The sequence below is a fragment of the Ipomoea triloba genome, chromosome 2 (assembly GCF_003576645.1).
Source record: "Ipomoea triloba cultivar NCNSP0323 chromosome 2, ASM357664v1".
NCBI classification, from domain to species: Eukaryota; Viridiplantae; Streptophyta; class Magnoliopsida; order Solanales; family Convolvulaceae; genus Ipomoea; species Ipomoea triloba.
This window is the reverse complement of record NC_044917.1, coordinates 7908165-7935769: the sequence shown is the minus strand read 5'-3', so window position 1 is coordinate 7935769 and position 27605 is coordinate 7908165. Positions and strand designations below refer to the sequence as shown.

Here is a 27605-nt window from a genome sequence, read left to right as displayed (position 1 = left end):
ATGTCTCTCTACTTTGTCATGTAACATATTTACGTAAAAATTTTGTTTTCAAAAAAAAAAAAAAAGTAAAAATTTTATGTTACCCATGTTCTGAATGTATATGCATTTTTAGAAAGCACTAAAAACACTCCTTGAAGAAACCTCTCAATTTAATTTTACAATTTTTAGTTGCATATATTTTTCAGCATTGTTGTAACTTCATTATTGTATTTTTTATTTTTTTTTTAACTTAAGTGATCCCAGCTTCGCCATATCAATCCTAAACTCATAGGATCCCACCCCTAATCAATGATTTCACGAGCTGCACTCGTACCGTTGTCATCCCTATTCACGACAGAATTAAATATTTGTTGGATGCATAGACAATACATTCTGCAGGTAATAGTTTAAATTAAACAGAAGATGAGTAGCTTACAAGTAAAAGCAAGAAATGCCTTCCTGGTTTGCTTTAACTCTCTTAAAATCTCAGCTCTAAATTTTCTGTTTTAGTACATGTCGCAACTGGACCTTTTGGCTCTCCATTCTTGCCTCCAGCAGTTTCGATTTCAAGCTGCTCTTCTGTGAATTTCGCGGCCACTCAATGCACCCTTTCATGCCTCGGGTTAAATGAGGATGGCCCGAGTCAGGCGAGCTCCATTGCTCTGAGGGGCTAAGCCCGCCTTTCCCCGAGCCTAACTCGGGGGACATGATAGCGCCGTTAGAAGGTCTTCCATTGGAATACCTCCCCCCCTTTATTCCCTCCAACGATATGATTTTGTAATTCTGACCATTGCTGGGGCGGGATCTCCATAGTCTGGATATCGAGGACATTTTCAGTTGCTGATTTGGTATAGGTATAGGGCAAACCTTGCTGATATCGACCACTGGTTTTCCATCGCCATCGCTGAGCTGGCAATTCTTGTTTAGAGAATGATCACTCGCACCAGGTGAATAGCTCGATCCTTGCTCATCGAGATGGCTGATGGTTTCCCACTCGGTCCCCTCTTCGTCTAGTTCACTCTGGGCGACGTATTCATTGCAATGGCTCGGGAAATTGGGTTTATTAAGCGTACTTACATTATCTTGACTGATTGTATGAACTTCAGAAGCTTCGATATCCTTCTCGTTCGCTTCAGCAAAATAAACATCTTCAAGAACGGAGAAAATGTCGCCTGGATTTGGGGGCTCGTACTTGAATTCTTGAATATCGTGGATATTCATATGGGAAGCTGCTTGTCGAAGCTGATCCACTTTTTTCATCTCTTCGATATCTGGGGTTGCGCCTCTAGACCTTAAAAACGACTCTAGTTCGACTATCAATTGGTTCATCTGCGAGTACTTATCTTCTAGTGTCACCTTGGCATCGACTAGCTTCATTTGAACCCGTTCCTCACGCCAAACCTCGGCCATCTGCAGCATCTTTCTCTCGTCATCCACTTCCTCGTGGAGCTTTTCGGATTCCCTCTTCAATGCTTCGATTTCAGCCTTGTCTTCCCCGATTTCCTTCGCTAGTTCATCGCACACCTCCTCTATGAGTTCCCTCGCCTTCTGCTCTTTCTCCAAGTCCTGCATATAACGTTTCAACGATACCTTGGCGTCAGCCAACTCATTAACTAGCTTGGAATTAACTATTTCCAGCCTTTGCCGGTTTTTCATTTCTCTCTTCAACTCAGCTTTCAAGTCGTCTAAAATCGCCCGAATTTTCTCGTGCTCTCTGCTTCTCCACGCTGCCCTTTCTTCACTGAGTTTCTTCAAAAATTGCTCGAGTTTCTTTTTGGATGATTTCCGCTCTGTCTCGAGTTCTTGAATTCGAGCTCGAGCTTGCTCTAGCTCTGCCTCGAGGACAGATATCACTCTGGGAGTATGCGCTTGTTGATCACGCCGCTTTTGGGGTCCACGAATCTGTTTCGTTTCTTCTGCAGCTTTCCAGCCGATAGGATCCCACTTTGTTGCTCCCTCCATTGCGGTGTTGGAAAACTGAAATGAAGGCTCAAGCTACAAAAAACGAGTAAAACGCGAATTAATGCAGAAACAAAACAGAAGCTGGATAATATCATATATTCCATATAAGAATGAATCATGAAAATACAGTTATTGAGATACCAACATTTTCTAACAGATTGATTATCAAGCAATAACAGCATGCAAATTTAGGCCATGCCACAATATCCTCTAGTTCTTATACACTTCTTTAGCGTCAGATCTCTAAAAGCACACTTATACGATCTTCGTTACAAATGAAAAGGGAATGGCATACCTTAGACAAGAACCCATCTCTTTTACCGGAGACAGAACGAGGACTCTGTACTTGATCCTTAAGTGTAGAGTCGTGAACTTTACAACGATGATGGCCATGAAAAGGGACCGAAAGATGATGAACTCCAGCCTGCATCGAAGAGAGGAACAGCAAAATGAAATTCAACTTCCCCAACTTTCAGAACAAGATTTGGTAGCCTCAAGGCTCAAACAGCTAAAATCAGAAGAAACATTAAAGGCAGTGATCAGGGTCACCAGAAATACTGACATTGACAACTATCTTGTAAGCAAAACTGGTACTTTGGAGCAATCCAATCAAATTGGTTAGACAGGTTACGTGGTAACCACAAGATTACAAGTTTAACTCCAGCCTATTGACCTTCTTGGTTTGAGCCAATCAACTATGGACAAATTAACCTAGGTTGGTTTATTTGGTCTGATTAGGGTCACAATACGGGATTTACCCTTGTCGCGATGGTTTCCTTAGTCACTCAAAAAAAATGGTACTTTTATCTAATATCAGTAGAAGTACATCTTAGTAATTATTGCTAACAGACTAACAGAGGTAAATGGAACATCAGCAATGGTACATCATAGGATCCAACAAGGATATCATCAAATCATCAATACTGCAACTAAACCTCATAACCTATTTTCTAATTAGGGTCTTGAGCACAATCCAAAGATAACAAAATCATTACTTCTTTCATTAAATCCTTAATTGAAGAATCCATAATGTACTTGTGTAATGAAGGCAAGCATAAATGTGAGTTAAAAGAAAAAAGATTTGCAGTAAAAGGCAGTCAAAAAATGGAATCTGAGATAAAGGAATTTCATTTAATCCAAAGTGTAGAAAATGGAAAAAGCCCTAAAATAGTAAAAGGAATAAAAGATAGCTTACCTGGAACCCTAATTTTTCCACTCCATTACTAGCCACTTCCGGCAATTGCAGCCGCCACAGTCCGGCGGCAAGCCTCCTGACCGAAACTGCATCTCTATGTTTCCGTTGAAATTTCCGGCGATTCTCCGGCGGCGACACCTCTTCCGCAACAACACCACAAGCATTGTCCCCCTCCACACCCTCGTTGAACTTCCAGTGCAAAAGCGGCGTCTCGGGGCGGCTCCTCCTCCCCTGAGATCCCCCGCCGCCGACGTCCTTCCGCAGCCGCACTCCGGCGCCGGAGTTCTTGATTCTCCGGCGAGCCTGTTTTCGCGGCTTCTGAGGAGGATCAGGATCCCGCGGTTTAGAAGACGGGATTGCAGGGAGCCCAGCAGTGGCGCCGGTGATCTTCATAGCCTCGACACAGATTCAGCCATTAAAGAACTGTTTTTTATCTTCGAGAAACCGATAATCATAATACACCACACCAGTTTCGTGAGCCTGTGGAGAACGAAGAAGAAATGGCAACACAGAGTGGGGAATATGCGATTGATTGTTTGCGTTTAAGAGTGGTGCGGTCAACGTCTATTATTACAGTATATACGTGAGAAGAGCAAAATTGATGGGTTTTTATTAGTCATCTTCGTAGCTGGTTACAGCGTCGTCGCATGATTTAACCGGAAGCTAAAAATTGTCGTTTTTCAACCTAAAATAAAACATAACCTGACGTCTATGGTGGCGTTGCGATGACCCACGCGCTGGCTGGGAGCGTGCATTTAACTTTTTCGTGTACTGATTGCTATCTTTCCATGGTACTCAGTACCCAACCAAAGCCATCCTAGATTTTGATGTTTGAATGATTTGTGCTTATTTAAAAAAAAAAAAAAAAAAAAAAAGAAGCTAGCCAAGTGTCACTGTCATATTCTATTGAGAAATGAGGGCCCACTTCTTTCTTCTTTTTAATTAATTTGATTTTTTGATAATTTGGAATTTTAATATTAAAAATTTCGTATTTTTTTAATCTATACTATTAATAAAAACAATATCCTCAGTTTTAACTTCTCGCCCAAAACAGACCTACAATATTTTGGTGTGCGTAATATTGTAAAATATGGTAATACAATTCCTATCCCTAATACAATTGTAAATTAAAATAGAATTCTTAATAAAATATATTCTTCCCTACGTTCCAATTCGTAATACAATTCTAGACTATAATTACTAATGGTAATAATTCAGTATATATATTTCTCTGCAATGCAATCTATACTATTAATAAAAACAATATCCCCAGTTTTAACTTCACGCCCAAAACAGACCTATAATATTATGGTTTGCGTAATATTGTAAAATATGATAATACAATTCCTATCTCTAATACGATTGTAAATTAAAATAGAATTCCTAATAAAATATATTATTCCCTACGTTCCTATTCGTAATATAGACTAGAATTACTAATGGTTATAATTCAGTATATATATTTCTCTGCAATGCAATCTATACTATTAATAAAAACAATATCATCAGTTTTAACTTCTCGCCCAAAACAGACCTATAATATTATGGTTTGCGTAATATTGTAAAATATGGTAATACAATTCTTATCCCTAATACAATTGTAAATTAAAATAGAATTCCTAATAAAATATATTCTTCCCTACGTTCCTATTCGTAATATAATTCTAGACTAGAATTACTAATGGTTATAATTCAGTACATATATTTCTCTGCAATGCAATCTATACTATTAATAAAAACAATATCCTCGGTTTTAACTTCCCGCCCAAAACAGACCTATAATATTATCTGCAATGCAATCTATACTATTAATAAAAACAATATCCTCGGTTTTAACTTCCCGCCCAAAACAGACCTATAATATTATGGTTTGTGTAATATTGTAACATTCGTGCATGCATGCAGTTGTCGGCGCACGAGTCAAGCCTTTTTAAGTTCATTTTGGGATTTCATTTGCACCCCCCCCCTCTTGCGCGCGAGAGAGAGCCTCAATGCTATACAATTCAATAAGCCTTAGAAAAACTCTTGTATAAGTAGTGGTGCAAACCACTTTTCAAACCAATGTGGGACAAAAGTTACTTGAAAGGTTTTTCTCTAAATTTTTCTAACTCAAACGGGTCAACTTTGAGAACCAATTTTTCATTCACCCATTATCAGTTTTGAGCGTACGATATATCAATCTTTTCGTCTAACTACGAAGAACACGAATCCACTTTGACCCGACCCAAATCGAAAGTGGACCCCACATATATTTGTACCACAATATTGCCAGTAAAATGTCATTTTATGCTAATTTTTTTCCAACAGTTATTTGTCCAGAGAATATCAACGTGTTGAAGGAAGAAGATGATATATAGTGAAGGGCAATATCATCTTCACTATATATCATCTTCTTCCTCCAACACAACGCTCTACGGTCAACCAACAATTACTCAACTGATTATCCCATTCCTCCCATGTAAATTTTTCTCTAATATAGTTATACTTACTGAATATCAAAATATAAGTGTACCTCAAGATCATGCAATAACTAATCGACAAGTAATTAAATTAATGAATATGATGCAATAATGTAAAGTATCTACCTATTGCATTTATACATTTATTTTAGAACACTGAATTTTTGTGATATTTGTTGCATGCAAGGAAGACTCATACTATAATTGAATTTATACACTTATTCATACTCATATTCGATGTTATAATTTATATAATTGTATATCGATTCAAATATTTCTTAAAATATTATAACAAATTCATTCCGTGCAACGCACGGGTGAAAATACTAATATTACTAACTCTCTTATAATAACCAATATGGTTGGCGTGGTGGTTTAGTACCTTGTCCCTTAAGCATGAGGTTGGGAGTTCGACTCTCACCCATGTGAATGGAGCAAACCATTTGGCCAGTCCCCTACCACTTAGTGTGTGCTGACCGTTGGGACGAGGGTTAGTCCTTTGGCGTAGGGATACCTTTGGGTAAACCCAAAAAAAAACTAACTCTCTTATAGTACTTAGTGTGCTGACCGTTGGGACGAGGGTTAGTCCTCTGGCGGAAGGATACCTTTGGGTAAACCTAAAAAAAACTAACTCTCTTATAATACTTAGTGTGCTGACCGTTGGGACGAGGGTTAGTCCTCTGGCGGAGGGATACCTTTGGGTAAACCCAAAAAAAAAACTCTCTCTTATAATGTGGGTTAGTCATCTGACTGTCGGTCGGAGCTCTTATAATATGAAATTAAATTTAAAAATAATAAAAAATTACTAAAGAAAATAAAGAAAGAAGAAAGCATTGGTTTGATCAATAAATAGTAAATAGAACATGTAAAATGAGACAGAGGGAGTATTTTATAATCATATAAATTTTATACAAGATTTGAACTCGTATAAAGTACATTCAAAAGCTATTTTGTATGGTGATGATGGGCACTACGCACTAGGCATAGTGTGGGTAGGAGTGATGTTTGGAGAGGATGTGGGCTTGCTTTTCTCCATAATTATTGCTAACCAATAATGATTATAGGGCGGAATTGCATTATTAATGCGTTTAATTGAAGCAATTAAAGGAACGTAGAGGCAGTGGTAGCGACACGCGCTAAGTGCGAGTAGGAGAGATTTGGGAGTAAAAGTAATATAGTAATTGAAGTTGGCGTCGATTAGCGGCAGCAAGAGTTGCACGGTACGTGGGGTTGGTCTGGTCAGAGATCCGAGTGGGTGTCCATATTTTAGTACGCTACAAAAGTATCCGAGGGAGTTACCACGTGGCCTCACACTTGGCCACTGCTGACTCATCACACTCTACATCTCATTTTCCTATAAATAATGAATTAATTAAAATATTTTTGTATTCTATCATGTCACAACCTCAAGAATTCTGACCCTTTTTGTGCACACAAGGCAAAATCTCCCTAAAGACTCACACCTCAATCCTACAAGATTTGTGAATGTGAAATAAAAATAACACAACAGAACATTAAATAAGAAGATCAATGTCTGATACTCACAAGACCCAACTAGAGAGAAGCTTCACATCGGACTCTTCAAAATTTTCTTAAAAGGATGCAAATTGCATTTTTTTCCTATTTTAAACAAGAAAAGAATCACCAATGTAATATCAAAACTGTATGTTGATATCCAAATTGATAGAAACATGTTATTTACAACAGTGATGTGGACATCTGAAATTTAGTGGTAGTGTGGTACCATCTACCATGGGAGTTGCATTATCTCTTCTTGTTATTGGTAGATGATTTCTTATTGGCAGTTGCTTTCTTTTTCGACTTCTTGAACCCTGCTCCGCTCTCCTGCATGCCATCAACAAACACACAATTACTAAAACTCTTCCATTCATGTTAACCAGTTGATAAAATGGTGCTGACATCCAAAAGGTTGGTAAGCCAAATGTGAAACAATTCATGAAGAGTTGAATGTTAATGTAGCGTATTTGGAAAGAATAGATAGAAACCTACCTTTTTATAATGTCTGTAGGCGATTTGGCCAGTCAGCTCTTGCCCGTTTTTGGTGACATAAACCTGGTAAACAGTGTTAAGTTAATTGCACGATTTGGTTAATAAATAGCAACATGAGAATGATGAGACACCATTAATTTCAAGAGTGTTAAAGGAACAAGATCAAAGTAATTGAATCCTAGACTTCATTTGGCATCTATGTATAATGAACATGACAAAATGCAGAAAATAACGATGAGAACTTCTGAAGATCATCAATGATACTTATAATGAACTTGAACTTACTCTCTTTCCATCTGCAGCCGTGAACCAATGCCCAGCTGAAGCTGATTTACCAACTGCTGCATGCACCCTTCTCTTGCCAGCATCCTTTGGAACCCCATCAGAGTTCTTAGGGTTCACCCATCCCACATCCGCTTGAGATGCCTCGTTAGGATTATTTTTCTTTTTGCCCTTCTTTGTTGAGCTTGCCTCAGCTGCAACCTTTACAGTTCGCTTCTCAGGACGTCCTCCAAGGGAAAATTGCCCTCTGAAAAAAAAAATCAGGGAAAGGAACAGTTACAGAGAAGTGATAGAAAGTGATGCAAGTTGACAGACTTAAAATGCACAGATATGAGCACATACATGTAATCAACTGATCCTTCATTTTGTTTGCTTCCTTGGCTATTATTGGCACTCAAGGGAAAAAAGTGGCGCAGACGGTCTTGAACTAGCTTTTGGATCCTTAAATCATTGTTGAAAAAATAGTTATGAGCAGGAAAGAGAGGACTCGTGTGCCTTTGTTGCATACAGTTCTCAGAGAAACTGTTCTTTGGGTTATAACCTTCATTTGCATTCTGAATGTCATTCCTACCTCTCATAGATCTATGAGCAGGAAAGAGAAGACTTGTATGCCTTTGTTGCATACTGTTCTCAGCAAAACTGTTCTTTGGGTGATAACCTTCATTTACATTCTGAATGTCATCCCTACCTCTCATAGATCTAAAATATTCATCACAAACTTCATCCAAAGCAGGGGTAGCAATATGGAAGTCCTTCTCTGTCATAAAACCCTTCCACAAATCATCGGTCTGGGATGCCGCATGAGATGTTTTAGCTGTGCTCTGTTTGTTTGAGACCGCACATTGACTGGGTGACTCTACTTTCTCATCTTTCTTCCGATTTTCAATTATGGATGGATCATCTGAATCTGAATCCGAATCAATCAACTGGAACCTTCTAAGAGGACTAACAGTTAACTTGGGGGATACAAATTTATTGTCACTTTTTTCCATATTTTCAAATGCCAAAGAATCTGTATCCTCTCTTCTCCTTTTCACAGTACTTTGGCTGGCTAACTGCGAGGAAAATTCCCCATGACGGTGTAATGGAATTTTAGAACTGCTACATACAGACCTAACGGTTTTTGGATGACCTGATAATTAATATAAAAAATTAGGGGCTGCTATCAAATATGTAAATCTAATTTTTTTTTTATAGAAAATAAGAAAGTGTGGCAAACTTAGTGGTTATAAATTACATAAAAAGGTATGCACCAAATGACCAAATTGATCAGAAATTGCAGTAGACATGGAGAATTACCAGTTTCTTTCAGTAAGAAAACTAAACGAACCAGGGCAATAGGGCATATAATGAAACTAGTACAATATTAAACCATAAATAGGGTTTAGAAATAATAGAGAACAATGCAAAATTTGACTAGGGGTATGTGCAAAATATTATTAATGAAAACACATAACTATGAATAAGTAGTCATGAATCACATTAACCTGTCTTTCTTTCTTAGAAAAAAGATAAATTCTCAAACACACATGTTGCGGATGTTAGTGAAATTTGGAATCTTGACACTGAAACACAATTTTCATGGAAAAACAGAGGGAATGCAGTCATTTTAAGTGTAGTTTAATACTATGTAAACAAAAACCTCCTGCTTTTCAGCATTGTAGCATCACTTTGCAGTAGCAGATATTACTCAAGCTCACCATACTTCAATTTCATTCCAAAATCTGGAAATATGTAAACCACGCCAGAAATAAACTCACAAATTGGGATAGGTTTACACATACTTCATTTATCTTCTTTATGTTATTGCAAAAACATAAACGTCCAACAGTAATTACCCTAAAAAGATTCTAACGGAGCATAGGTTATGTTCGACAAGTGACAAATTACAAGAAATAATTTCAAAATATGAAAACATACATTGCAAAATTAAAAGGGCAAAAGGAAATAGTACTAAAAAGCTGAAATATTTTTACCTTCAGGCCGATCTTCCTGGGAAGAGAACTCTTCAATCTCGTCTTCCACATCACGCCACGTCTCCTCCTTGGCATTCCGATTTTCGGGGGGTGGTGTGGGTTTGCAGGAGGTGGGCCCACGTCGGAGGCGCTTCAGTGTCGGCGGTGGATCCGTACATTTCGGGTCAGGACCCGGACCCGGCAACTCAAAATCATCGTCATTATCCTCCGCAATTGTCCGGAGACTGGCTGGAAATCTTTTAGCACGTTTTGGAGATGGAACAGGTACCGGAGTAGAATTGGGCTCGGAATCGAGCTCGTCATCGAGCCCTAGAGAGAAAGATGGAGGTTCAAAATCCGCCATGTGAAGTGGTGGAAGCAACGAGGGTTTGGGATGCGAAAGGTGAGCATTTGTGCGAGAGAGAAGATGTGTTGATTTGGGAAATTGCGCCAAAAAATATTTGAAGAAAACGAAAATATGGCGCGTTAGAAATTGGGGCAAATTATACTGTGCAGATAGCACTGTGCACCACGGTGCACATAGCACTGTGCACCACGTAAATAAACGACGTCGTTTTGAGCATTGTAAATTAATCGTCCGTTTTTTTTAGAAATCATGTTTTCCGTTTTGGCCGGTCTCTGTATTTATGTTAATATTCTGTGTATTCCAGACAATCATTCTGTGTATTTTAGGCAACCGTTCAGTGTATTATAGGCAACCGTTCTGTGTATTCATGTTAGTAACACATGTTGTGATTTCATGTTAGTAACACATGTTGTGATGTGTTTGTACATTCGAATTTTTATGAGGATGAGTTCTGTGTATTTTGCGTCAATATTCTGTGTATTATGGGCAAACATTCTGTGTATTCTAGACAAACGTTCTGTGTATTCTATATAATAATTATGTGTATTATAGATAATGAATTTTCTGGAGTCATTCGCGTCCACTAACATTTGTGTATTTTGTGTCAATATTCTTTGTATTCTGGGCAAACATTCTGTGTATTCTAGGAAAACGTTTTGTGTATTATAGATAATGATTATGTGCATTATAGATAATGAATTCCCTAAGTCATTCGCGTTCGCGTCTACTAACACCGAAACGACATCGTTTTACGTACGTGCACCGTGGTGTAGGGTATAACAGTTGAGAAATTGGGGAGAGCAACAAGTTTGCGGCCCATTGTAATTAGATCCATGGATTCGAATGTTTGGTCCAAATAGGGTTTCTGCAATTTTAGATTTCAAATTTATACATTTTTTTTTTAAACATCGAATAAAAAGTAGCATTCTTTGACTCAGTGGAGGCGACTGTTGACTCTTTGTGCTTCAGTAGGTTGAAAAAGTAGTTATGAACAAATAGTACATTGTAATAGAGTCGGTAGTACTAAAAAAACATCGAATAAAAAAGTTATACAATAATCGTTTAGCATAAAAGTGTGTACAATTTACATTATTTATAGATAAGTAACAAATTTCTGGCAAACTCTTAATTTGGCATGCGGCATGCCACATACAAAATAAAATACATTTTTTTTTAATTATTTAACAAATATAATATAATGTTAATTTTTTTATAAATTAAAAAGAAAATTACATTTTTGGTCCTTGAGGTGTACATAAGTTCTAATTCAATTGCTCAATTATGAACGTATACATATTTAACCCTCTAGTTATGAGTTAAGTGATGTGTTTGGTTCCCAATGTTAGGTTTCCGTCTCAACCTGACAAAAAATTAAAAAAAAAAAATCCTTTAAAATTTGATGGATAAAATATGAAATTCACGTATTATTATCACTTTTATATTGAAAAAACTTTTGCAATATTATTTTTCACTTTCCAACCTCTTATTTCAAGATTCTTCAACTTTAAAACCATTTCAATAACCGTTGTATGAGTGTATGACTTGTTAGCAACTTGGATCTCGTATAAGAAACCGGCCTAACACTCCATACAAGCAAAGAAACACTTTATCACCGTCTTCTTTTTACGTGTGAAACACAATATCTTAAAAGTTTTTTATTTCCTAAGTAAGATACAATCATTAATTTATTTCATTTACATATTTATATACTTAAGGTACATAATTTCATAATACAAGATATAAAAACTTATAATATAAGGCACATATTTATGCACCAAAATTCAAAGTACACTGTAAATCCTAATCCATGATATAAGAATTGGTATAATGGTATATTCCGGCCTACCAAAGTGTCAAGTGTTGAAGTAAGAAGGGAAGCTACTAAGGTATATTCCTTATGAAAAAAGTTCCAGGTACATTCTTTATCCTCCAATCATGGATAAAAAAATTTGTCATTTATTTTGGGAAGGAATGCATCCTAAAAACAAATGTAAAACGAATTTCAAACATATGATACTAATTTCTTTACTAAAAAACATTACATTTTTATTAAAAAAATATCAATTAATTTTTAAAAAGATATCAATAAAAAAGTCAGCGTGAAACATGTAATAGTTTTAGGTAAATTAAATACGTTTTTTAATACTACTTACTATATTACAATGTAGTATTTGTTCATAACTACTTTCTCAACCTATTGAAGCACAAAGAGTCAATATACTTAATACTTTTTTATGCACTCATAAAAATATTATATTTTAACTAAAAAATATTGAATGTTTTATGATAAGACAGTCTCATACAATACTTATTATTAGTGAAAATGTAATATTTGTTAACTCATCAAAAGTATCACTTGTCTTACACACGATCAACCACCTTTAAAAAAAAATCTTTATCTCTTAAATATATTTTTTACTTCCACTATTTGATAAGGTAAAAGAATTAATCAAGTCATGCTACATCAAAAAGTGAATACCAAATATTATTTTCCATTCCTAGATTAAGGGTGTGTTTGGAAAATCGAAAAATAATTTTCAGAAATCATTTTTTGAGTTTTTGGTGTTTGGAAGTAGGAAAGAAGTTAGTGGTAGCTTGGATACCACACAATGCTACATTATTATTATTTACCACACAATGTTACTTTTTCTTAGTGAAAATGTAATATTTGTTAACTCATAAAAAAGTATCACTTGTCTTACACACGATCAACCACCTTTAAAAAAAAATTATCTCTGAAATATATTTTTTACTTCCATTATTTGATAAGGTAAAAGAGCTAATCAAGTCATGCTACATTATTATTATTTACTAAAATAGTACTCCGTATTAGTATTTTTTTGAGGACAAAATTGTGTTACACAAAGTGGAGAGATTTTAGTGGAAATAAAAATGCAAAAGTCACAAAAAGTAAGGGCTCAGATGCGCTGATAGTCGTCCAGTATTATTCAGACAAATCGTGGCGACCCAATCACCACTCATGCGCGAATTCATCACAGCTCCTCAGAGTGCACCAGCCGGGAATCGAACCCGGGTCTGTACCGTGGCAGGGTACTATTCTACCACTAGACCACTGGTGCAACCTTGCTTACTATCTCGAATATATTAGTTATAATTGTCAGTCTCTTCTTCTAAGAACCTAGATTGCAATATAGGTTGCAATAGTTTGTATTCTGTCATGAAGTTTCAAGCTGTAGGCTACAGATAAGACCAATAGAAAAGAAATTCTAAAAACCAAAGGTGTTCATCTTTTTTTAAAGAATTGAAGAAATCAGATTTAGCTCAGGAGAACAAACATACATGTTTAAGTGCATGCATGCATGCCTTCCACACTGTTTTACAAAAACAAGTAATATCAGATCAGAGGAGATTTCTTTCCCAGTATCAATCAATCATTCTATACACCATCCCTTCAAATCTCAGGGCTGGTATCACAGTGGCATCAAGCTAAAGGTTGATCCAATTGTGTTTGTGTATGTGAACTTCATTCCATCAGGCTAATGAATTCCCAAGCTGCCTCTCCTTAAATATCTGGCTCAGCCTAATGTATAGTGTTGTCTGGTCCTCATAGCTCAGGCTCCTAACAATCTGCACCATGCAAACTTAAGTCATACTCCCTCATAAACAATCATGTTTGCGGGCCGAGTGCTCCCGGGACATAGCTCGATCAGTGGTCAAAAGGTTAAGTGTGGGTGTAGTGACCCATCAAATACCCGGGTTTGAATCCTTAATAGGGAAGGATCTCAACCTTAGGGCAAAAAGCAAGCACTCAGACTCTGAGTTACTGATCCCGCAATCCCCAAGGCAGGGGGTGAGGGACCCTCAGGTTTAGGGTTTAAATGACTATGTGCAAAAAGCTCAAAAATATTTTTTGTTTTAGGTACCTGATCCAGCATCATTTTAACAGGGTCATATTGTGGGAGAGCAAATGACTGCAGTAATGAATTGTAATTCGGTTGAAAAAGAATAAGGTGTAATAAAGTAAGGAATTCAAATTATATTGTTTGGTAGGAATGAATAAAATTATTGAAAATAAGAATGGAAAAAATGGTGTAAAGACTAAAATATCCTAATATAACAATAATTCTAATAATAACCAAGGATAAAAAATCATTTTCCTCCCTTTTACCTTTCATTTCCCATTGAATTGCAATTCAAATGAGGAGGGTATGAATTACAATTCAACCAAACACTGTAATTCAGATGGCCAAAAAATTAGACTGTAATTAAATTGCAACTACGTGGAATCAAACAACTCATTATATCATCCAAACAATGGTGTACAATGTTTTGACNATGATGCAATAATGTAAAGTATCTACCTATTGCATTTATACATTTATTTTAGAACACTGAATTTTTGTGATATTTGTTGCATGCAAGGAAGACTCATACTATAATTGAATTTATACACTTATTCATACTCATATTCGATGTTATAATTTATATAATTGTATATCGATTCAAATATTTCTTAAAATATTATAACAAATTCATTCCGTGCAACGCACGGGTGAAAATACTAATATTACTAACTCTCTTATAATAACCAATATGGTTGGCGTGGTGGTTTAGTACCTTGTCCCTTAAGCATGAGGTTGGGAGTTCGACTCTCACCCATGTGAATGGAGCAAACCATTTGGCCAGTCCCCTACCACTTAGTGTGTGCTGACCGTTGGGACGAGGGTTAGTCCTTTGGCGTAGGGATACCTTTGGGTAAACCCAAAAAAAAACTAACTCTCTTATAGTACTTAGTGTGCTGACCGTTGGGACGAGGGTTAGTCCTCTGGCGGAAGGATACCTTTGGGTAAACCTAAAAAAAACTAACTCTCTTATAATACTTAGTGTGCTGACCGTTGGGACGAGGGTTAGTCCTCTGGCGGAGGGATACCTTTGGGTAAACCCAAAAAAAAAACTCTCTCTTATAATGTGGGTTAGTCATCTGACTGTCGGTCGGAGCTCTTATAATATGAAATTAAATTTAAAAATAATAAAAAATTACTAAAGAAAATAAAGAAAGAAGAAAGCATTGGTTTGATCAATAAATAGTAAATAGAACATGTAAAATGAGACAGAGGGAGTATTTTATAATCATATAAATTTTATACAAGATTTGAACTCGTATAAAGTACATTCAAAAGCTATTTTGTATGGTGATGATGGGCACTACGCACTAGGCATAGTGTGGGTAGGAGTGATGTTTGGAGAGGATGTGGGCTTGCTTTTCTCCATAATTATTGCTAACCAATAATGATTATAGGGCGGAATTGCATTATTAATGCGTTTAATTGAAGCAATTAAAGGAACGTAGAGGCAGTGGTAGCGACACGCGCTAAGTGCGAGTAGGAGAGATTTGGGAGTAAAAGTAATATAGTAATTGAAGTTGGCGTCGATTAGCGGCAGCAAGAGTTGCACGGTACGTGGGGTTGGTCTGGTCAGAGATCCGAGTGGGTGTCCATATTTTAGTACGCTACAAAAGTATCCGAGGGAGTTACCACGTGGCCTCACACTTGGCCACTGCTGACTCATCACACTCTACATCTCATTTTCCTATAAATAATGAATTAATTAAAATATTTTTGTATTCTATCATGTCACAACCTCAAGAATTCTGACCCTTTTTGTGCACACAAGGCAAAATCTCCCTAAAGACTCACACCTCAATCCTACAAGATTTGTGAATGTGAAATAAAAATAACACAACAGAACATTAAATAAGAAGATCAATGTCTGATACTCACAAGACCCAACTAGAGAGAAGCTTCACATCGGACTCTTCAAAATTTTCTTAAAAGGATGCAAATTGCATTTTTTTCCTATTTTAAACAAGAAAAGAATCACCAATGTAATATCAAAACTGTATGTTGATATCCAAATTGATAGAAACATGTTATTTACAACAGTGATGTGGACATCTGAAATTTAGTGGTAGTGTGGTACCATCTACCATGGGAGTTGCATTATCTCTTCTTGTTATTGGTAGATGATTTCTTATTGGCAGTTGCTTTCTTTTTCGACTTCTTGAACCCTGCTCCGCTCTCCTGCATGCCATCAACAAACACACAATTACTAAAACTCTTCCATTCATGTTAACCAGTTGATAAAATGGTGCTGACATCCAAAAGGTTGGTAAGCCAAATGTGAAACAATTCATGAAGAGTTGAATGTTAATGTAGCGTATTTGGAAAGAATAGATAGAAACCTACCTTTTTATAATGTCTGTAGGCGATTTGGCCAGTCAGCTCTTGCCCGTTTTTGGTGACATAAACCTGGTAAACAGTGTTAAGTTAATTGCACGATTTGGTTAATAAATAGCAACATGAGAATGATGAGACACCATTAATTTCAAGAGTGTTAAAGGAACAAGATCAAAGTAATTGAATCCTAGACTTCATTTGGCATCTATGTATAATGAACATGACAAAATGCAGAAAATAACGATGAGAACTTCTGAAGATCATCAATGATACTTATAATGAACTTGAACTTACTCTCTTTCCATCTGCAGCCGTGAACCAATGCCCAGCTGAAGCTGATTTACCAACTGCTGCATGCACCCTTCTCTTGCCAGCATCCTTTGGAACCCCATCAGAGTTCTTAGGGTTCACCCATCCCACATCCGCTTGAGATGCCTCGTTAGGATTATTTTTCTTTTTGCCCTTCTTTGTTGAGCTTGCCTCAGCTGCAACCTTTACAGTTCGCTTCTCAGGACGTCCTCCAAGGGAAAATTGCCCTCTGAAAAAAAAAATCAGGGAAAGGAACAGTTACAGAGAAGTGATAGAAAGTGATGCAAGTTGACAGACTTAAAATGCACAGATATGAGCACATACATGTAATCAACTGATCCTTCATTTTGTTTGCTTCCTTGGCTATTATTGGCACTCAAGGGAAAAAAGTGGCGCAGACGGTCTTGAACTAGCTTTTGGATCCTTAAATCATTGTTGAAAAAATAGTTATGAGCAGGAAAGAGAGGACTCGTGTGCCTTTGTTGCATACAGTTCTCAGAGAAACTGTTCTTTGGGTTATAACCTTCATTTGCATTCTGAATGTCATTCCTACCTCTCATAGATCTATGAGCAGGAAAGAGAAGACTTGTATGCCTTTGTTGCATACTGTTCTCAGCAAAACTGTTCTTTGGGTGATAACCTTCATTTACATTCTGAATGTCATCCCTACCTCTCATAGATCTAAAATATTCATCACAAACTTCATCCAAAGCAGGGGTAGCAATATGGAAGTCCTTCTCTGTCATAAAACCCTTCCACAAATCATCGGTCTGGGATGCCGCATGAGATGTTTTAGCTGTGCTCTGTTTGTTTGAGACCGCACATTGACTGGGTGACTCTACTTTCTCATCTTTCTTCCGATTTTCAATTATGGATGGATCATCTGAATCTGAATCCGAATCAATCAACTGGAACCTTCTAAGAGGACTAACAGTTAACTTGGGGGATACAAATTTATTGTCACTTTTTTCCATATTTTCAAATGCCAAAGAATCTGTATCCTCTCTTCTCCTTTTCACAGTACTTTGGCTGGCTAACTGCGAGGAAAATTCCCCATGACGGTGTAATGGAATTTTAGAACTGCTACATACAGACCTAACGGTTTTTGGATGACCTGATAATTAATATAAAAAATTAGGGGCTGCTATCAAATATGTAAATCTAATTTTTTTTTTATAGAAAATAAGAAAGTGTGGCAAACTTAGTGGTTATAAATTACATAAAAAGGTATGCACCAAATGACCAAATTGATCAGAAATTGCAGTAGACATGGAGAATTACCAGTTTCTTTCAGTAAGAAAACTAAACGAACCAGGGCAATAGGGCATATAATGAAACTAGTACAATATTAAACCATAAATAGGGTTTAGAAATAATAGAGAACAATGCAAAATTTGACTAGGGGTATGTGCAAAATATTATTAATGAAAACACATAACTATGAATAAGTAGTCATGAATCACATTAACCTGTCTTTCTTTCTTAGAAAAAAGATAAATTCTCAAACACACATGTTGCGGATGTTAGTGAAATTTGGAATCTTGACACTGAAACACAATTTTCATGGAAAAACAGAGGGAATGCAGTCATTTTAAGTGTAGTTTAATACTATGTAAACAAAAACCTCCTGCTTTTCAGCATTGTAGCATCACTTTGCAGTAGCAGATATTACTCAAGCTCACCATACTTCAATTTCATTCCAAAATCTGGAAATATGTAAACCACGCCAGAAATAAACTCACAAATTGGGATAGGTTTACACATACTTCATTTATCTTCTTTATGTTATTGCAAAAACATAAACGTCCAACAGTAATTACCCTAAAAAGATTCTAACGGAGCATAGGTTATGTTCGACAAGTGACAAATTACAAGAAATAATTTCAAAATATGAAAACATACATTGCAAAATTAAAAGGGCAAAAGGAAATAGTACTAAAAAGCTGAAATATTTTTACCTTCAGGCCGATCTTCCTGGGAAGAGAACTCTTCAATCTCGTCTTCCACATCACGCCACGTCTCCTCCTTGGCATTCCGATTTTCGGGGGGTGGTGTGGGTTTGCAGGAGGTGGGCCCACGTCGGAGGCGCTTCAGTGTCGGCGGTGGATCCGTACATTTCGGGTCAGGACCCGGACCCGGCAACTCAAAATCATCGTCATTATCCTCCGCAATTGTCCGGAGACTGGCTGGAAATCTTTTAGCACGTTTTGGAGATGGAACAGGTACCGGAGTAGAATTGGGCTCGGAATCGAGCTCGTCATCGAGCCCTAGAGAGAAAGATGGAGGTTCAAAATCCGCCATGTGAAGTGGTGGAAGCAACGAGGGTTTGGGATGCGAAAGGTGAGCATTTGTGCGAGAGAGAAGATGTGTTGATTTGGGAAATTGCGCCAAAAAATATTTGAAGAAAACGAAAATATGGCGCGTTAGAAATTGGGGCAAATTATACTGTGCAGATAGCACTGTGCACCACGGTGCACATAGCACTGTGCACCACGTAAATAAACGACGTCGTTTTGAGCATTGTAAATTAATCGTCCGTTTTTTTTAGAAATCATGTTTTCCGTTTTGGCCGGTCTCTGTATTTATGTTAATATTCTGTGTATTCCAGACAATCATTCTGTGTATTTTAGGCAACCGTTCAGTGTATTATAGGCAACCGTTCTGTGTATTCATGTTAGTAACACATGTTGTGATTTCATGTTAGTAACACATGTTGTGATGTGTTTGTACATTCGAATTTTTATGAGGATGAGTTCTGTGTATTTTGCGTCAATATTCTGTGTATTATGGGCAAACATTCTGTGTATTCTAGACAAACGTTCTGTGTATTCTATATAATAATTATGTGTATTATAGATAATGAATTTTCTGGAGTCATTCGCGTCCACTAACATTTGTGTATTTTGTGTCAATATTCTTTGTATTCTGGGCAAACATTCTGTGTATTCTAGGAAAACGTTTTGTGTATTATAGATAATGATTATGTGCATTATAGATAATGAATTCCCTAAGTCATTCGCGTTCGCGTCTACTAACACCGAAACGACATCGTTTTACGTACGTGCACCGTGGTGTAGGGTATAACAGTTGAGAAATTGGGGAGAGCAACAAGTTTGCGGCCCATTGTAATTAGATCCATGGATTCGAATGTTTGGTCCAAATAGGGTTTCTGCAATTTTAGATTTCAAATTTATACATTTTTTTTTTAAACATCGAATAAAAAGTAGCATTCTTTGACTCAGTGGAGGCGACTGTTGACTCTTTGTGCTTCAGTAGGTTGAAAAAGTAGTTATGAACAAATAGTACATTGTAATAGAGTCGGTAGTACTAAAAAAACATCGAATAAAAAAGTTATACAATAATCGTTTAGCATAAAAGTGTGTACAATTTACATTATTTATAGATAAGTAACAAATTTCTGGCAAACTCTTAATTTGGCATGCGGCATGCCACATACAAAATAAAATACATTTTTTTTTAATTATTTAACAAATATAATATAATGTTAATTTTTTTATAAATTAAAAAGAAAATTACATTTTTGGTCCTTGAGGTGTACATAAGTTCTAATTCAATTGCTCAATTATGAACGTATACATATTTAACCCTCTAGTTATGAGTTAAGTGATGTGTTTGGTTCCCAATGTTAGGTTTCCGTCTCAACCTGACAAAAAATTAAAAAAAAAAAATCCTTTAAAATTTGATGGATAAAATATGAAATTCACGTATTATTATCACTTTTATATTGAAAAAACTTTTGCAATATTATTTTTCACTTTCCAACCTCTTATTTCAAGATTCTTCAACTTTAAAACCATTTCAATAACCGTTGTATGAGTGTATGACTTGTTAGCAACTTGGATCTCGTATAAGAAACCGGCCTAACACTCCATACAAGCAAAGAAACACTTTATCACCGTCTTCTTTTTACGTGTGAAACACAATATCTTAAAAGTTTTTTATTTCCTAAGTAAGATACAATCATTAATTTATTTCATTTACATATTTATATACTTAAGGTACATAATTTCATAATACAAGATATAAAAACTTATAATATAAGGCACATATTTATGCACCAAAATTCAAAGTACACTGTAAATCCTAATCCATGATATAAGAATTGGTATAATGGTATATTCCGGCCTACCAAAGTGTCAAGTGTTGAAGTAAGAAGGGAAGCTACTAAGGTATATTCCTTATGAAAAAAGTTCCAGGTACATTCTTTATCCTCCAATCATGGATAAAAAAATTTGTCATTTATTTTGGGAAGGAATGCATCCTAAAAACAAATGTAAAACGAATTTCAAACATATGATACTAATTTCTTTACTAAAAAACATTACATTTTTATTAAAAAAATATCAATTAATTTTTAAAAAGATATCAATAAAAAAGTCAGCGTGAAACATGTAATAGTTTTAGGTAAATTAAATACGTTTTTTAATACTACTTACTATATTACAATGTAGTATTTGTTCATAACTACTTTCTCAACCTATTGAAGCACAAAGAGTCAATATACTTAATACTTTTTTATGCACTCATAAAAATATTATATTTTAACTAAAAAATATTGAATGTTTTATGATAAGACAGTCTCATACAATACTTATTATTAGTGAAAATGTAATATTTGTTAACTCATCAAAAGTATCACTTGTCTTACACACGATCAACCACCTTTAAAAAAAAATCTTTATCTCTTAAATATATTTTTTACTTCCACTATTTGATAAGGTAAAAGAATTAATCAAGTCATGCTACATCAAAAAGTGAATACCAAATATTATTTTCCATTCCTAGATTAAGGGTGTGTTTGGAAAATCGAAAAATAATTTTCAGAAATCATTTTTTGAGTTTTTGGTGTTTGGAAGTAGGAAAGAAGTTAGTGGTAGCTTGGATACCACACAATGCTACATTATTATTATTTACCACACAATGTTACTTTTTCTTAGTGAAAATGTAATATTTGTTAACTCATAAAAAAGTATCACTTGTCTTACACACGATCAACCACCTTTAAAAAAAAATTATCTCTGAAATATATTTTTTACTTCCATTATTTGATAAGGTAAAAGAGCTAATCAAGTCATGCTACATTATTATTATTTACTAAAATAGTACTCCGTATTAGTATTTTTTTGAGGACAAAATTGTGTTACACAAAGTGGAGAGATTTTAGTGGAAATAAAAATGCAAAAGTCACAAAAAGTAAGGGCTCAGATGCGCTGATAGTCGTCCAGTATTATTCAGACAAATCGTGGCGACCCAATCACCACTCATGCGCGAATTCATCACAGCTCCTCAGAGTGCACCAGCCGGGAATCGAACCCGGGTCTGTACCGTGGCAGGGTACTATTCTACCACTAGACCACTGGTGCAACCTTGCTTACTATCTCGAATATATTAGTTATAATTGTCAGTCTCTTCTTCTAAGAACCTAGATTGCAATATAGGTTGCAATAGTTTGTATTCTGTCATGAAGTTTCAAGCTGTAGGCTACAGATAAGACCAATAGAAAAGAAATTCTAAAAACCAAAGGTGTTCATCTTTTTTTAAAGAATTGAAGAAATCAGATTTAGCTCAGGAGAACAAACATACATGTTTAAGTGCATGCATGCATGCCTTCCACACTGTTTTACAAAAACAAGTAATATCAGATCAGAGGAGATTTCTTTCCCAGTATCAATCAATCATTCTATACACCATCCCTTCAAATCTCAGGGCTGGTATCACAGTGGCATCAAGCTAAAGGTTGATCCAATTGTGTTTGTGTATGTGAACTTCATTCCATCAGGCTAATGAATTCCCAAGCTGCCTCTCCTTAAATATCTGGCTCAGCCTAATGTATAGTGTTGTCTGGTCCTCATAGCTCAGGCTCCTAACAATCTGCACCATGCAAACTTAAGTCATACTCCCTCATAAACAATCATGTTTGCGGGCCGAGTGCTCCCGGGACATAGCTCGATCAGTGGTCAAAAGGTTAAGTGTGGGTGTAGTGACCCATCAAATACCCGGGTTTGAATCCTTAATAGGGAAGGATCTCAACCTTAGGGCAAAAAGCAAGCACTCAGACTCTGAGTTACTGATCCCGCAATCCCCAAGGCAGGGGGTGAGGGACCCTCAGGTTTAGGGTTTAAATGACTATGTGCAAAAAGCTCAAAAATATTTTTTGTTTTAGGTACCTGATCCAGCATCATTTTAACAGGGTCATATTGTGGGAGAGCAAATGACTGCAGTAATGAATTGTAATTCGGTTGAAAAAGAATAAGGTGTAATAAAGTAAGGAATTCAAATTATATTGTTTGGTAGGAATGAATAAAATTATTGAAAATAAGAATGGAAAAAATGGTGTAAAGACTAAAATATCCTAATATAACAATAATTCTAATAATAACCAAGGATAAAAAATCATTTTCCTCCCTTTTACCTTTCATTTCCCATTGAATTGCAATTCAAATGAGGAGGGTATGAATTACAATTCAACCAAACACTGTAATTCAGATGGCCAAAAAATTAGACTGTAATTAAATTGCAACTACGTGGAATCAAACAACTCATTATATCATCCAAACAATGGTGTACAATGTTTTGACTGTGGGTCTAAATCAAATGTTACCTAACGTGGAATGAGAGAGACTATGAAAATGGGAAATGGCCATACGTTATCCAATCGAATAGGAGCACGGAATTGGGCGTCTACATCGTTTGTATATACTTATTGACTTCTTGTTTCCTTAGCTTCTTGCATACTTGCAAGCAACACTTGACTTGAGCTTGAGCTTCCCTTTTCCGTTTCAGTGATCTTTGCCCACACTTCCATATAACAATTCTGGGTAAGCCGTAGTTTCCAACGAACTTAATAACTTTTATTCTTTTGACACCTGGAAGCTATGTTTGTTTTTTTGAAATGGTTTTGTCTCGAAAGATTGAACCTTTTTGGTCATTTCTGCCATTTTAATGGAGAAAGACTGAAGTTTGTTGATTACCGGCTTTGTTATTCATTTGTTGATGCAGAGGCGAGTTGAGGGAATGGAGAATTTTGGGGTAGGTACGTTTGTGAGAAGCAGGAGATTTGGGAGCTATTTTGAGGCGGGTTCGGGCGTGGATTTGGATAAACCTGCAAAAATAGTTAAGGAGGAGGTGAAGCAGAAGCAGAAAGCAGAGGATGATGATGATGTATACGAGGAAGACGATGGGTGGGTTTCAGTGTTGATATCGTGGATCAGAATCATTGTGTGCTTCGTTTCAATGATGGTCACCACGTTGATATGGGCATTAATCATGCTTCCGCTTCTGCCATGGCCGTATCAGAGGATTAGACAGGGCAATATCTACGGCCATGTCACTGGTAAAATGTTGGTAAGTTTTTTTTTTTTTTTAATTTATAGAATTCAAACTGGACAGTTTGTTTAGAATTTTGTGTTTGAGTAGCATCTTATGCAAATATATTGTCAGTAGATGATGCCGTAATTATCCAGTAAAGTGATTTTTTTTTTTTGGAATAAAAAATTGTATGCTTAATCATAAAAAAAGGTTGTCTTTTTAAGTAACTATTATGATATTAATAAAATGAATAATATTTCCTTTTCAACTCACAGTGATTATAAATTTATTATTTGATTGGAAAAAGACATATTTAGTCCCTAGAACAAGTCTTAGGTTGTGTTTGGAAAGTAGGAAAACGATTTTTGAAAAATAAATCATTTTCTAGAAAATAGGTTTATTTCTAGTGTTTGGATGTAGTTTGGAAACTGTCTTTGTGTATTTGGTTCATTTTTTGGAAAATGAGTAGAATTGTATAATTATCTATTTTTATTATTTTATTTAAAATATTAAAATATTTATAATAATACTAAAACTAATATTTATTTTTTTTAAAAAAACAAACAAACAAACAACCTCCGATTTTTGGCAGAAACCATATCTAGTTTCCACCGAAAACCACGTGCTCTAGTTTTCGGCGGAAACCACATGGTTTCGGCTGGAAATTGAACGGCGGAAAATGACTTCCGTCCAAATTGGGCGGAAGTCATTTTCCGCCATTTTGGAAGTCATTTTCTGTTGATTGGGTTTTCCAAGTGTAGCCAAACACCAAAAGCCCGGAAAATGATTTTCAGAAATCATTTTTCAGGCTTCCAAACACATCCTTAGTATTAATTAAATTCTCTTTCCTACATTTCTATTCATGAATTAAATTCTCTTTCTTACATTTCTATTCATGACTTATCAATCAGCCCTCCAGCACTAATACTATGGCTACCCAGCACTAATACTATGGCTACCCGGATTCAATCCTCCTACATCTTGGGTGCAGTTTTACTCAAGAATCAACCGATCAAGCTACCTATGAGGACATTTATGCTATATTCTAATAATACCATCCAATTTAGTATAGAACACCAATATCTCTTTTACCACAAAATATTATGAAACAAACTAAAGGAGAAGAAGAAGAAAACATAGAAGAGAATAATGTTTGATTGTGTTCCTGTTTTGATGTATTCCCTTTCCCTACCATCTTAAGGTGAAATGAGTTGATTAACTTGTCTTGTCTTGGCATGACATGTCATGCATTATCCTAGACTCAAACAATTCTATGTACCTTTCTCAATAAATCATTGCTGCAAATGATACTTTTTGTCTAACAGATTACACCTCATTATGACTTGACTTGGTAGTGGATTCATCATTCAATTTATGGGATTACTAAATTCATGAATCATTATATCTGATGTCCTATCAACAACCACTGCTTTTTGTACTTGGTCTGACTGAAATGGTAAGAGCATCCTTATCAGTGGGGATATTTCACGGTTATTGAGGAGTTTTTGTAAGTGTGATTAAGAAAGAGAAAATGGGGGAGAGAGAAAAAAATAATACTCCCTCCGTCCCATTTTACCTGTCTTACTTTCATTTTTAGTTTGTCCCAAAATAGTATCCTCTTTCTAAAATTGAACATAACTATCATTCTACATTTCCCAATTTACCTTTTTGACTTTTCAACTTTTTAGACCATTATGAGACAAGTACAATTGTACTTTGTACAAATTACACATACTTTTGAAGGACAAAATTGGAAAGTTAATATCATTTGTTATGTTGCATTAAAACCCGTGCAAAAAGTAAATGAGACAAACAATTAGGGACGGGGGAGTAATAAATATGATTTAAAAAAAAAAGAAAGAAAAGTCAGGCGCGCCTGACGCGCCCAGCGGGGATAATGGCAGTGCACGCGCCCGCTGGGTGCACTAATTGCCCATCACACACGCGTGATGAGGCTGAATGTTAATGTTAGTGGGGCCCATTTTCTGCCATTATCCCCTCTTTTGCAGAATGAACTTTTTTTTTTCTCTCTTCTTCTATCTCTCATCCACCTCACTATCACTTCTGACAATAACCCGCTATGAACCACTGATGGCCTTGCTCTAAAAGCTTCAATTCATTTGGGAAAATGTTCATCTGTACTTCCATTCTTGATATAAACACTTATATTAGGACTTACCTGAAAAAAAATAGCTTATTAGAACCCTCTACATTTGAAAATACATGTAGTAAAACTCATTCATTTGTTTAACAGATAGATGTATGATTGTTACGTGGGTTTACAGATGTGGATTCTAGGAAATCCGATAAAGATTGAAAATGCAGAATACTGTAAGGAGAGGGCAATTTATGTGTGCAATCATGCATCCCCCATCGATATCTTTCTCATTATGTGGTTGACCCCTACCGGTACCGTTGGCATTGCAAAGAAAGAGGTTAGGTTTTTGCACCTATGCATGTCTGTTTGACTCATTACATATCTCATTGTCTGAAACTCTTATTATTATTTTCTTTCTGTTCAGATCATATTTTACCCACTCTTTGGACAGCTCTATGTTTTAGCAAACCATCTCCGAATCAACCGTTCTAATCCAACTGCTGCTATTGAATCCATGAAGAAGGTATGGCAAGATAATGTCTGCTTCCCCTTGTAAGTTTCATCATTTTCTTGGCTGACCGGTTGCTGTCCCTGAAACAGGCTGCTCGTGCAGTGGTTGATAACAATTTATCTTTAATCATATTCCCAGAGGGTACAAGATCACAGAATGGGCGCTTACTGCCATTCAAAAAGGTAAGCTAGATTCTTGAACTCTTCCTACTTTAATACCAAATCTAAAAATATGTTCAACTGGAGAATTTGTGGTTGGGTTGCAGGGAGTTGTGCACTTGGCATTGGAAACGCGTCTCCCAATAGTTCCAATCATCTTCACAGGGACTCACCTGGCATGGAGGAAAGGTAGCTTGCATGTACGCCCAGCTCCCCTCACCATCAAGCTTCTTCCTCCAATCAGTACTGATGATTGGACGGCTGACAAAACCGGGGACTATGTAAGATTGGTACATGATGTTTATGTCAACAACCTGCCGCACTCTCAAAAGCCTCTTGTAGAATAGCTGGAGTTTCTGGCACAATCTGTAACTCTGTAAGAATATTGCTCTCCATACATGTATTTATAATGTCAAGTTCTATCTATGCAATAATGATATATCAATTGTCAATTTAAAATGGAGTAAGAATCACTTTTGGTTCTTAAAATAGTACACTAATTTGTAAATCTAGTCACTTTATTATACTCCCTCTGGCCAATCCAAAATTTCTCCCCCTAATTCCTAATTTTTTCTCCTAACATGTCAAGATTCAATACACTTTAGCCATTTATTACAAGTCTGTGTAATCAACTAATTCATAGGTGCTCAATGATTATAAATCACATCATTAGAGAATTTATGAGTAAACAACATTTTCCAATAAAAAATAAACATGGTGACTACCTCTTCCCCCCAGTTTTGGATGAGGCTTTCCTCTTCCTCCGTCAATGTAAAAAAAAAAAAAAAAAAAAA

General features: G+C 36.0%; 5 protein-coding genes and 2 non-coding genes across 8 annotated transcripts in view; 1 reads left to right on the top strand and 6 right to left on the bottom strand.

Moving 5' to 3' along the window:
* Positions 1-370: 370 nt before the first annotated feature.
* Positions 371-3739, bottom strand: LOC116010525. The gene is made up of 3 exons (XM_031249971.1): positions 3137-3739; positions 2237-2365; positions 371-1974 (listed from the first exon to the last, which is right to left on the bottom strand). The coding sequence occupies exons 1-3, from the start codon at positions 3527-3529 to the stop codon at positions 472-474; spliced, it is 2025 nt and encodes a 674-aa protein (XP_031105831.1). The 5' UTR covers positions 3530-3739; the 3' UTR covers positions 371-471.
* A 3344-nt stretch (positions 3740-7083) lies between these two features.
* On the bottom strand, positions 7084-10279 carry LOC116009832. The gene is made up of 5 exons (XM_031248976.1): positions 9864-10279; positions 8230-9019; positions 7891-8134; positions 7606-7668; positions 7084-7440 (listed from the first exon to the last, which is right to left on the bottom strand). The coding sequence occupies exons 1-5, from the start codon at positions 10204-10206 to the stop codon at positions 7360-7362; spliced, it is 1521 nt and encodes a 506-aa protein (XP_031104836.1). The 5' UTR covers positions 10207-10279; the 3' UTR covers positions 7084-7359.
* Positions 10280-13218: 2939 nt separating this feature from the next.
* On the bottom strand, positions 13219-13289 carry TRNAG-GCC. Its single transcript has one exon. It is a non-coding gene; the product is annotated as a tRNA-Gly (tRNA).
* A 2604-nt stretch (positions 13290-15893) lies between these two features.
* LOC116009828 lies at positions 15894-19089 on the bottom strand. Its single transcript, XM_031248970.1, has 5 exons — positions 18674-19089; positions 17040-17829; positions 16701-16944; positions 16416-16478; positions 15894-16250 (listed from the first exon to the last, which is right to left on the bottom strand). Exons 1-5 carry the CDS (start codon positions 19014-19016, stop codon positions 16170-16172), a joined length of 1521 nt encoding a protein of 506 aa, XP_031104830.1. The 5' UTR covers positions 19017-19089; the 3' UTR covers positions 15894-16169.
* A 2939-nt stretch (positions 19090-22028) lies between these two features.
* TRNAG-GCC lies at positions 22029-22099 on the bottom strand. Its single transcript has one exon. It is a non-coding gene; the product is annotated as a tRNA-Gly (tRNA).
* Positions 22100-23411: 1312 nt separating this feature from the next.
* LOC116010379 (1-acyl-sn-glycerol-3-phosphate acyltransferase-like) lies at positions 23412-27340 on the top strand. Its single transcript, XM_031249764.1, has 6 exons — positions 23412-23554; positions 23736-24080; positions 26330-26479; positions 26567-26665; positions 26743-26835; positions 26919-27340. The coding sequence occupies exons 2-6, from the start codon at positions 23751-23753 to the stop codon at positions 27156-27158; spliced, it is 912 nt and encodes a 303-aa protein (XP_031105624.1). The 5' UTR covers positions 23412-23554; positions 23736-23750; the 3' UTR covers positions 27159-27340.
* LOC116010378 (CRS2-associated factor 2, mitochondrial) overlaps positions 26756-27605 on the bottom strand; it is a 3898-nt gene continuing 3048 nt past the window's right edge. The window contains exon 6 of one of the 2 annotated variants that reach the window (XM_031249762.1): positions 26756-27177. The gene's annotated coding sequence lies outside the window, so the exon portion shown is untranslated. The remainder of the gene's footprint in view (positions 27178-27605) is intronic. The other variant, XM_031249763.1, reaches the window with a different exon arrangement.

Bases quoted from the DNA above. Each gene is read 5' to 3' on its own strand.
- LOC116010525 (XM_031249971.1), bottom strand. From the start codon at position 3,529: ATGAAGATCACCGGCGCCACTGCTGGGCTCCCTGCAATCCCGTCTTCT. The intron at 2,366-3,136 runs GTAAGCTATCTT...TCTTCGATGCAG, and splicing joins TGGAAAAATTAGGGTTCCAG to GCTGGAGTTCATCATCTTTC. The intron at 1,975-2,236 runs GTATGCCATTCC...CGTTTTTTGTAG, and splicing joins GAGATGGGTTCTTGTCTAAG to CTTGAGCCTTCATTTCAGTT.
- LOC116009832 (XM_031248976.1), bottom strand. From the start codon at position 10,206: ATGGCGGATTTTGAACCTCCATCTTTCTCTCTAGGGCTCGATGACGAG. The intron at 8,135-8,229 runs GTATGTGCTCAT...TTTTTTTTTCAG, and splicing joins GAAGGATCAGTTGATTACAT to AGGGCAATTTTCCCTTGGAG. The intron at 7,669-7,890 runs GTAAGTTCAAGT...ACTGTTTACCAG, and splicing joins CGGCTGCAGATGGAAAGAGA to GTTTATGTCACCAAAAACGG.
- LOC116009828 (XM_031248970.1), bottom strand. From the start codon at position 19,016: ATGGCGGATTTTGAACCTCCATCTTTCTCTCTAGGGCTCGATGACGAG. The intron at 16,945-17,039 runs GTATGTGCTCAT...TTTTTTTTTCAG, and splicing joins GAAGGATCAGTTGATTACAT to AGGGCAATTTTCCCTTGGAG. The intron at 16,479-16,700 runs GTAAGTTCAAGT...ACTGTTTACCAG, and splicing joins CGGCTGCAGATGGAAAGAGA to GTTTATGTCACCAAAAACGG.
- LOC116010379 (XM_031249764.1), top strand. From the start codon at position 23,751: ATGGAGAATTTTGGGGTAGGTACGTTTGTGAGAAGCAGGAGATTTGGG. The intron at 26,480-26,566 runs GTTAGGTTTTTG...CTTTCTGTTCAG, and splicing joins TTGGCATTGCAAAGAAAGAG to ATCATATTTTACCCACTCTT. The intron at 26,836-26,918 runs GTAAGCTAGATT...GTTGGGTTGCAG, and splicing joins GCTTACTGCCATTCAAAAAG to GGAGTTGTGCACTTGGCATT.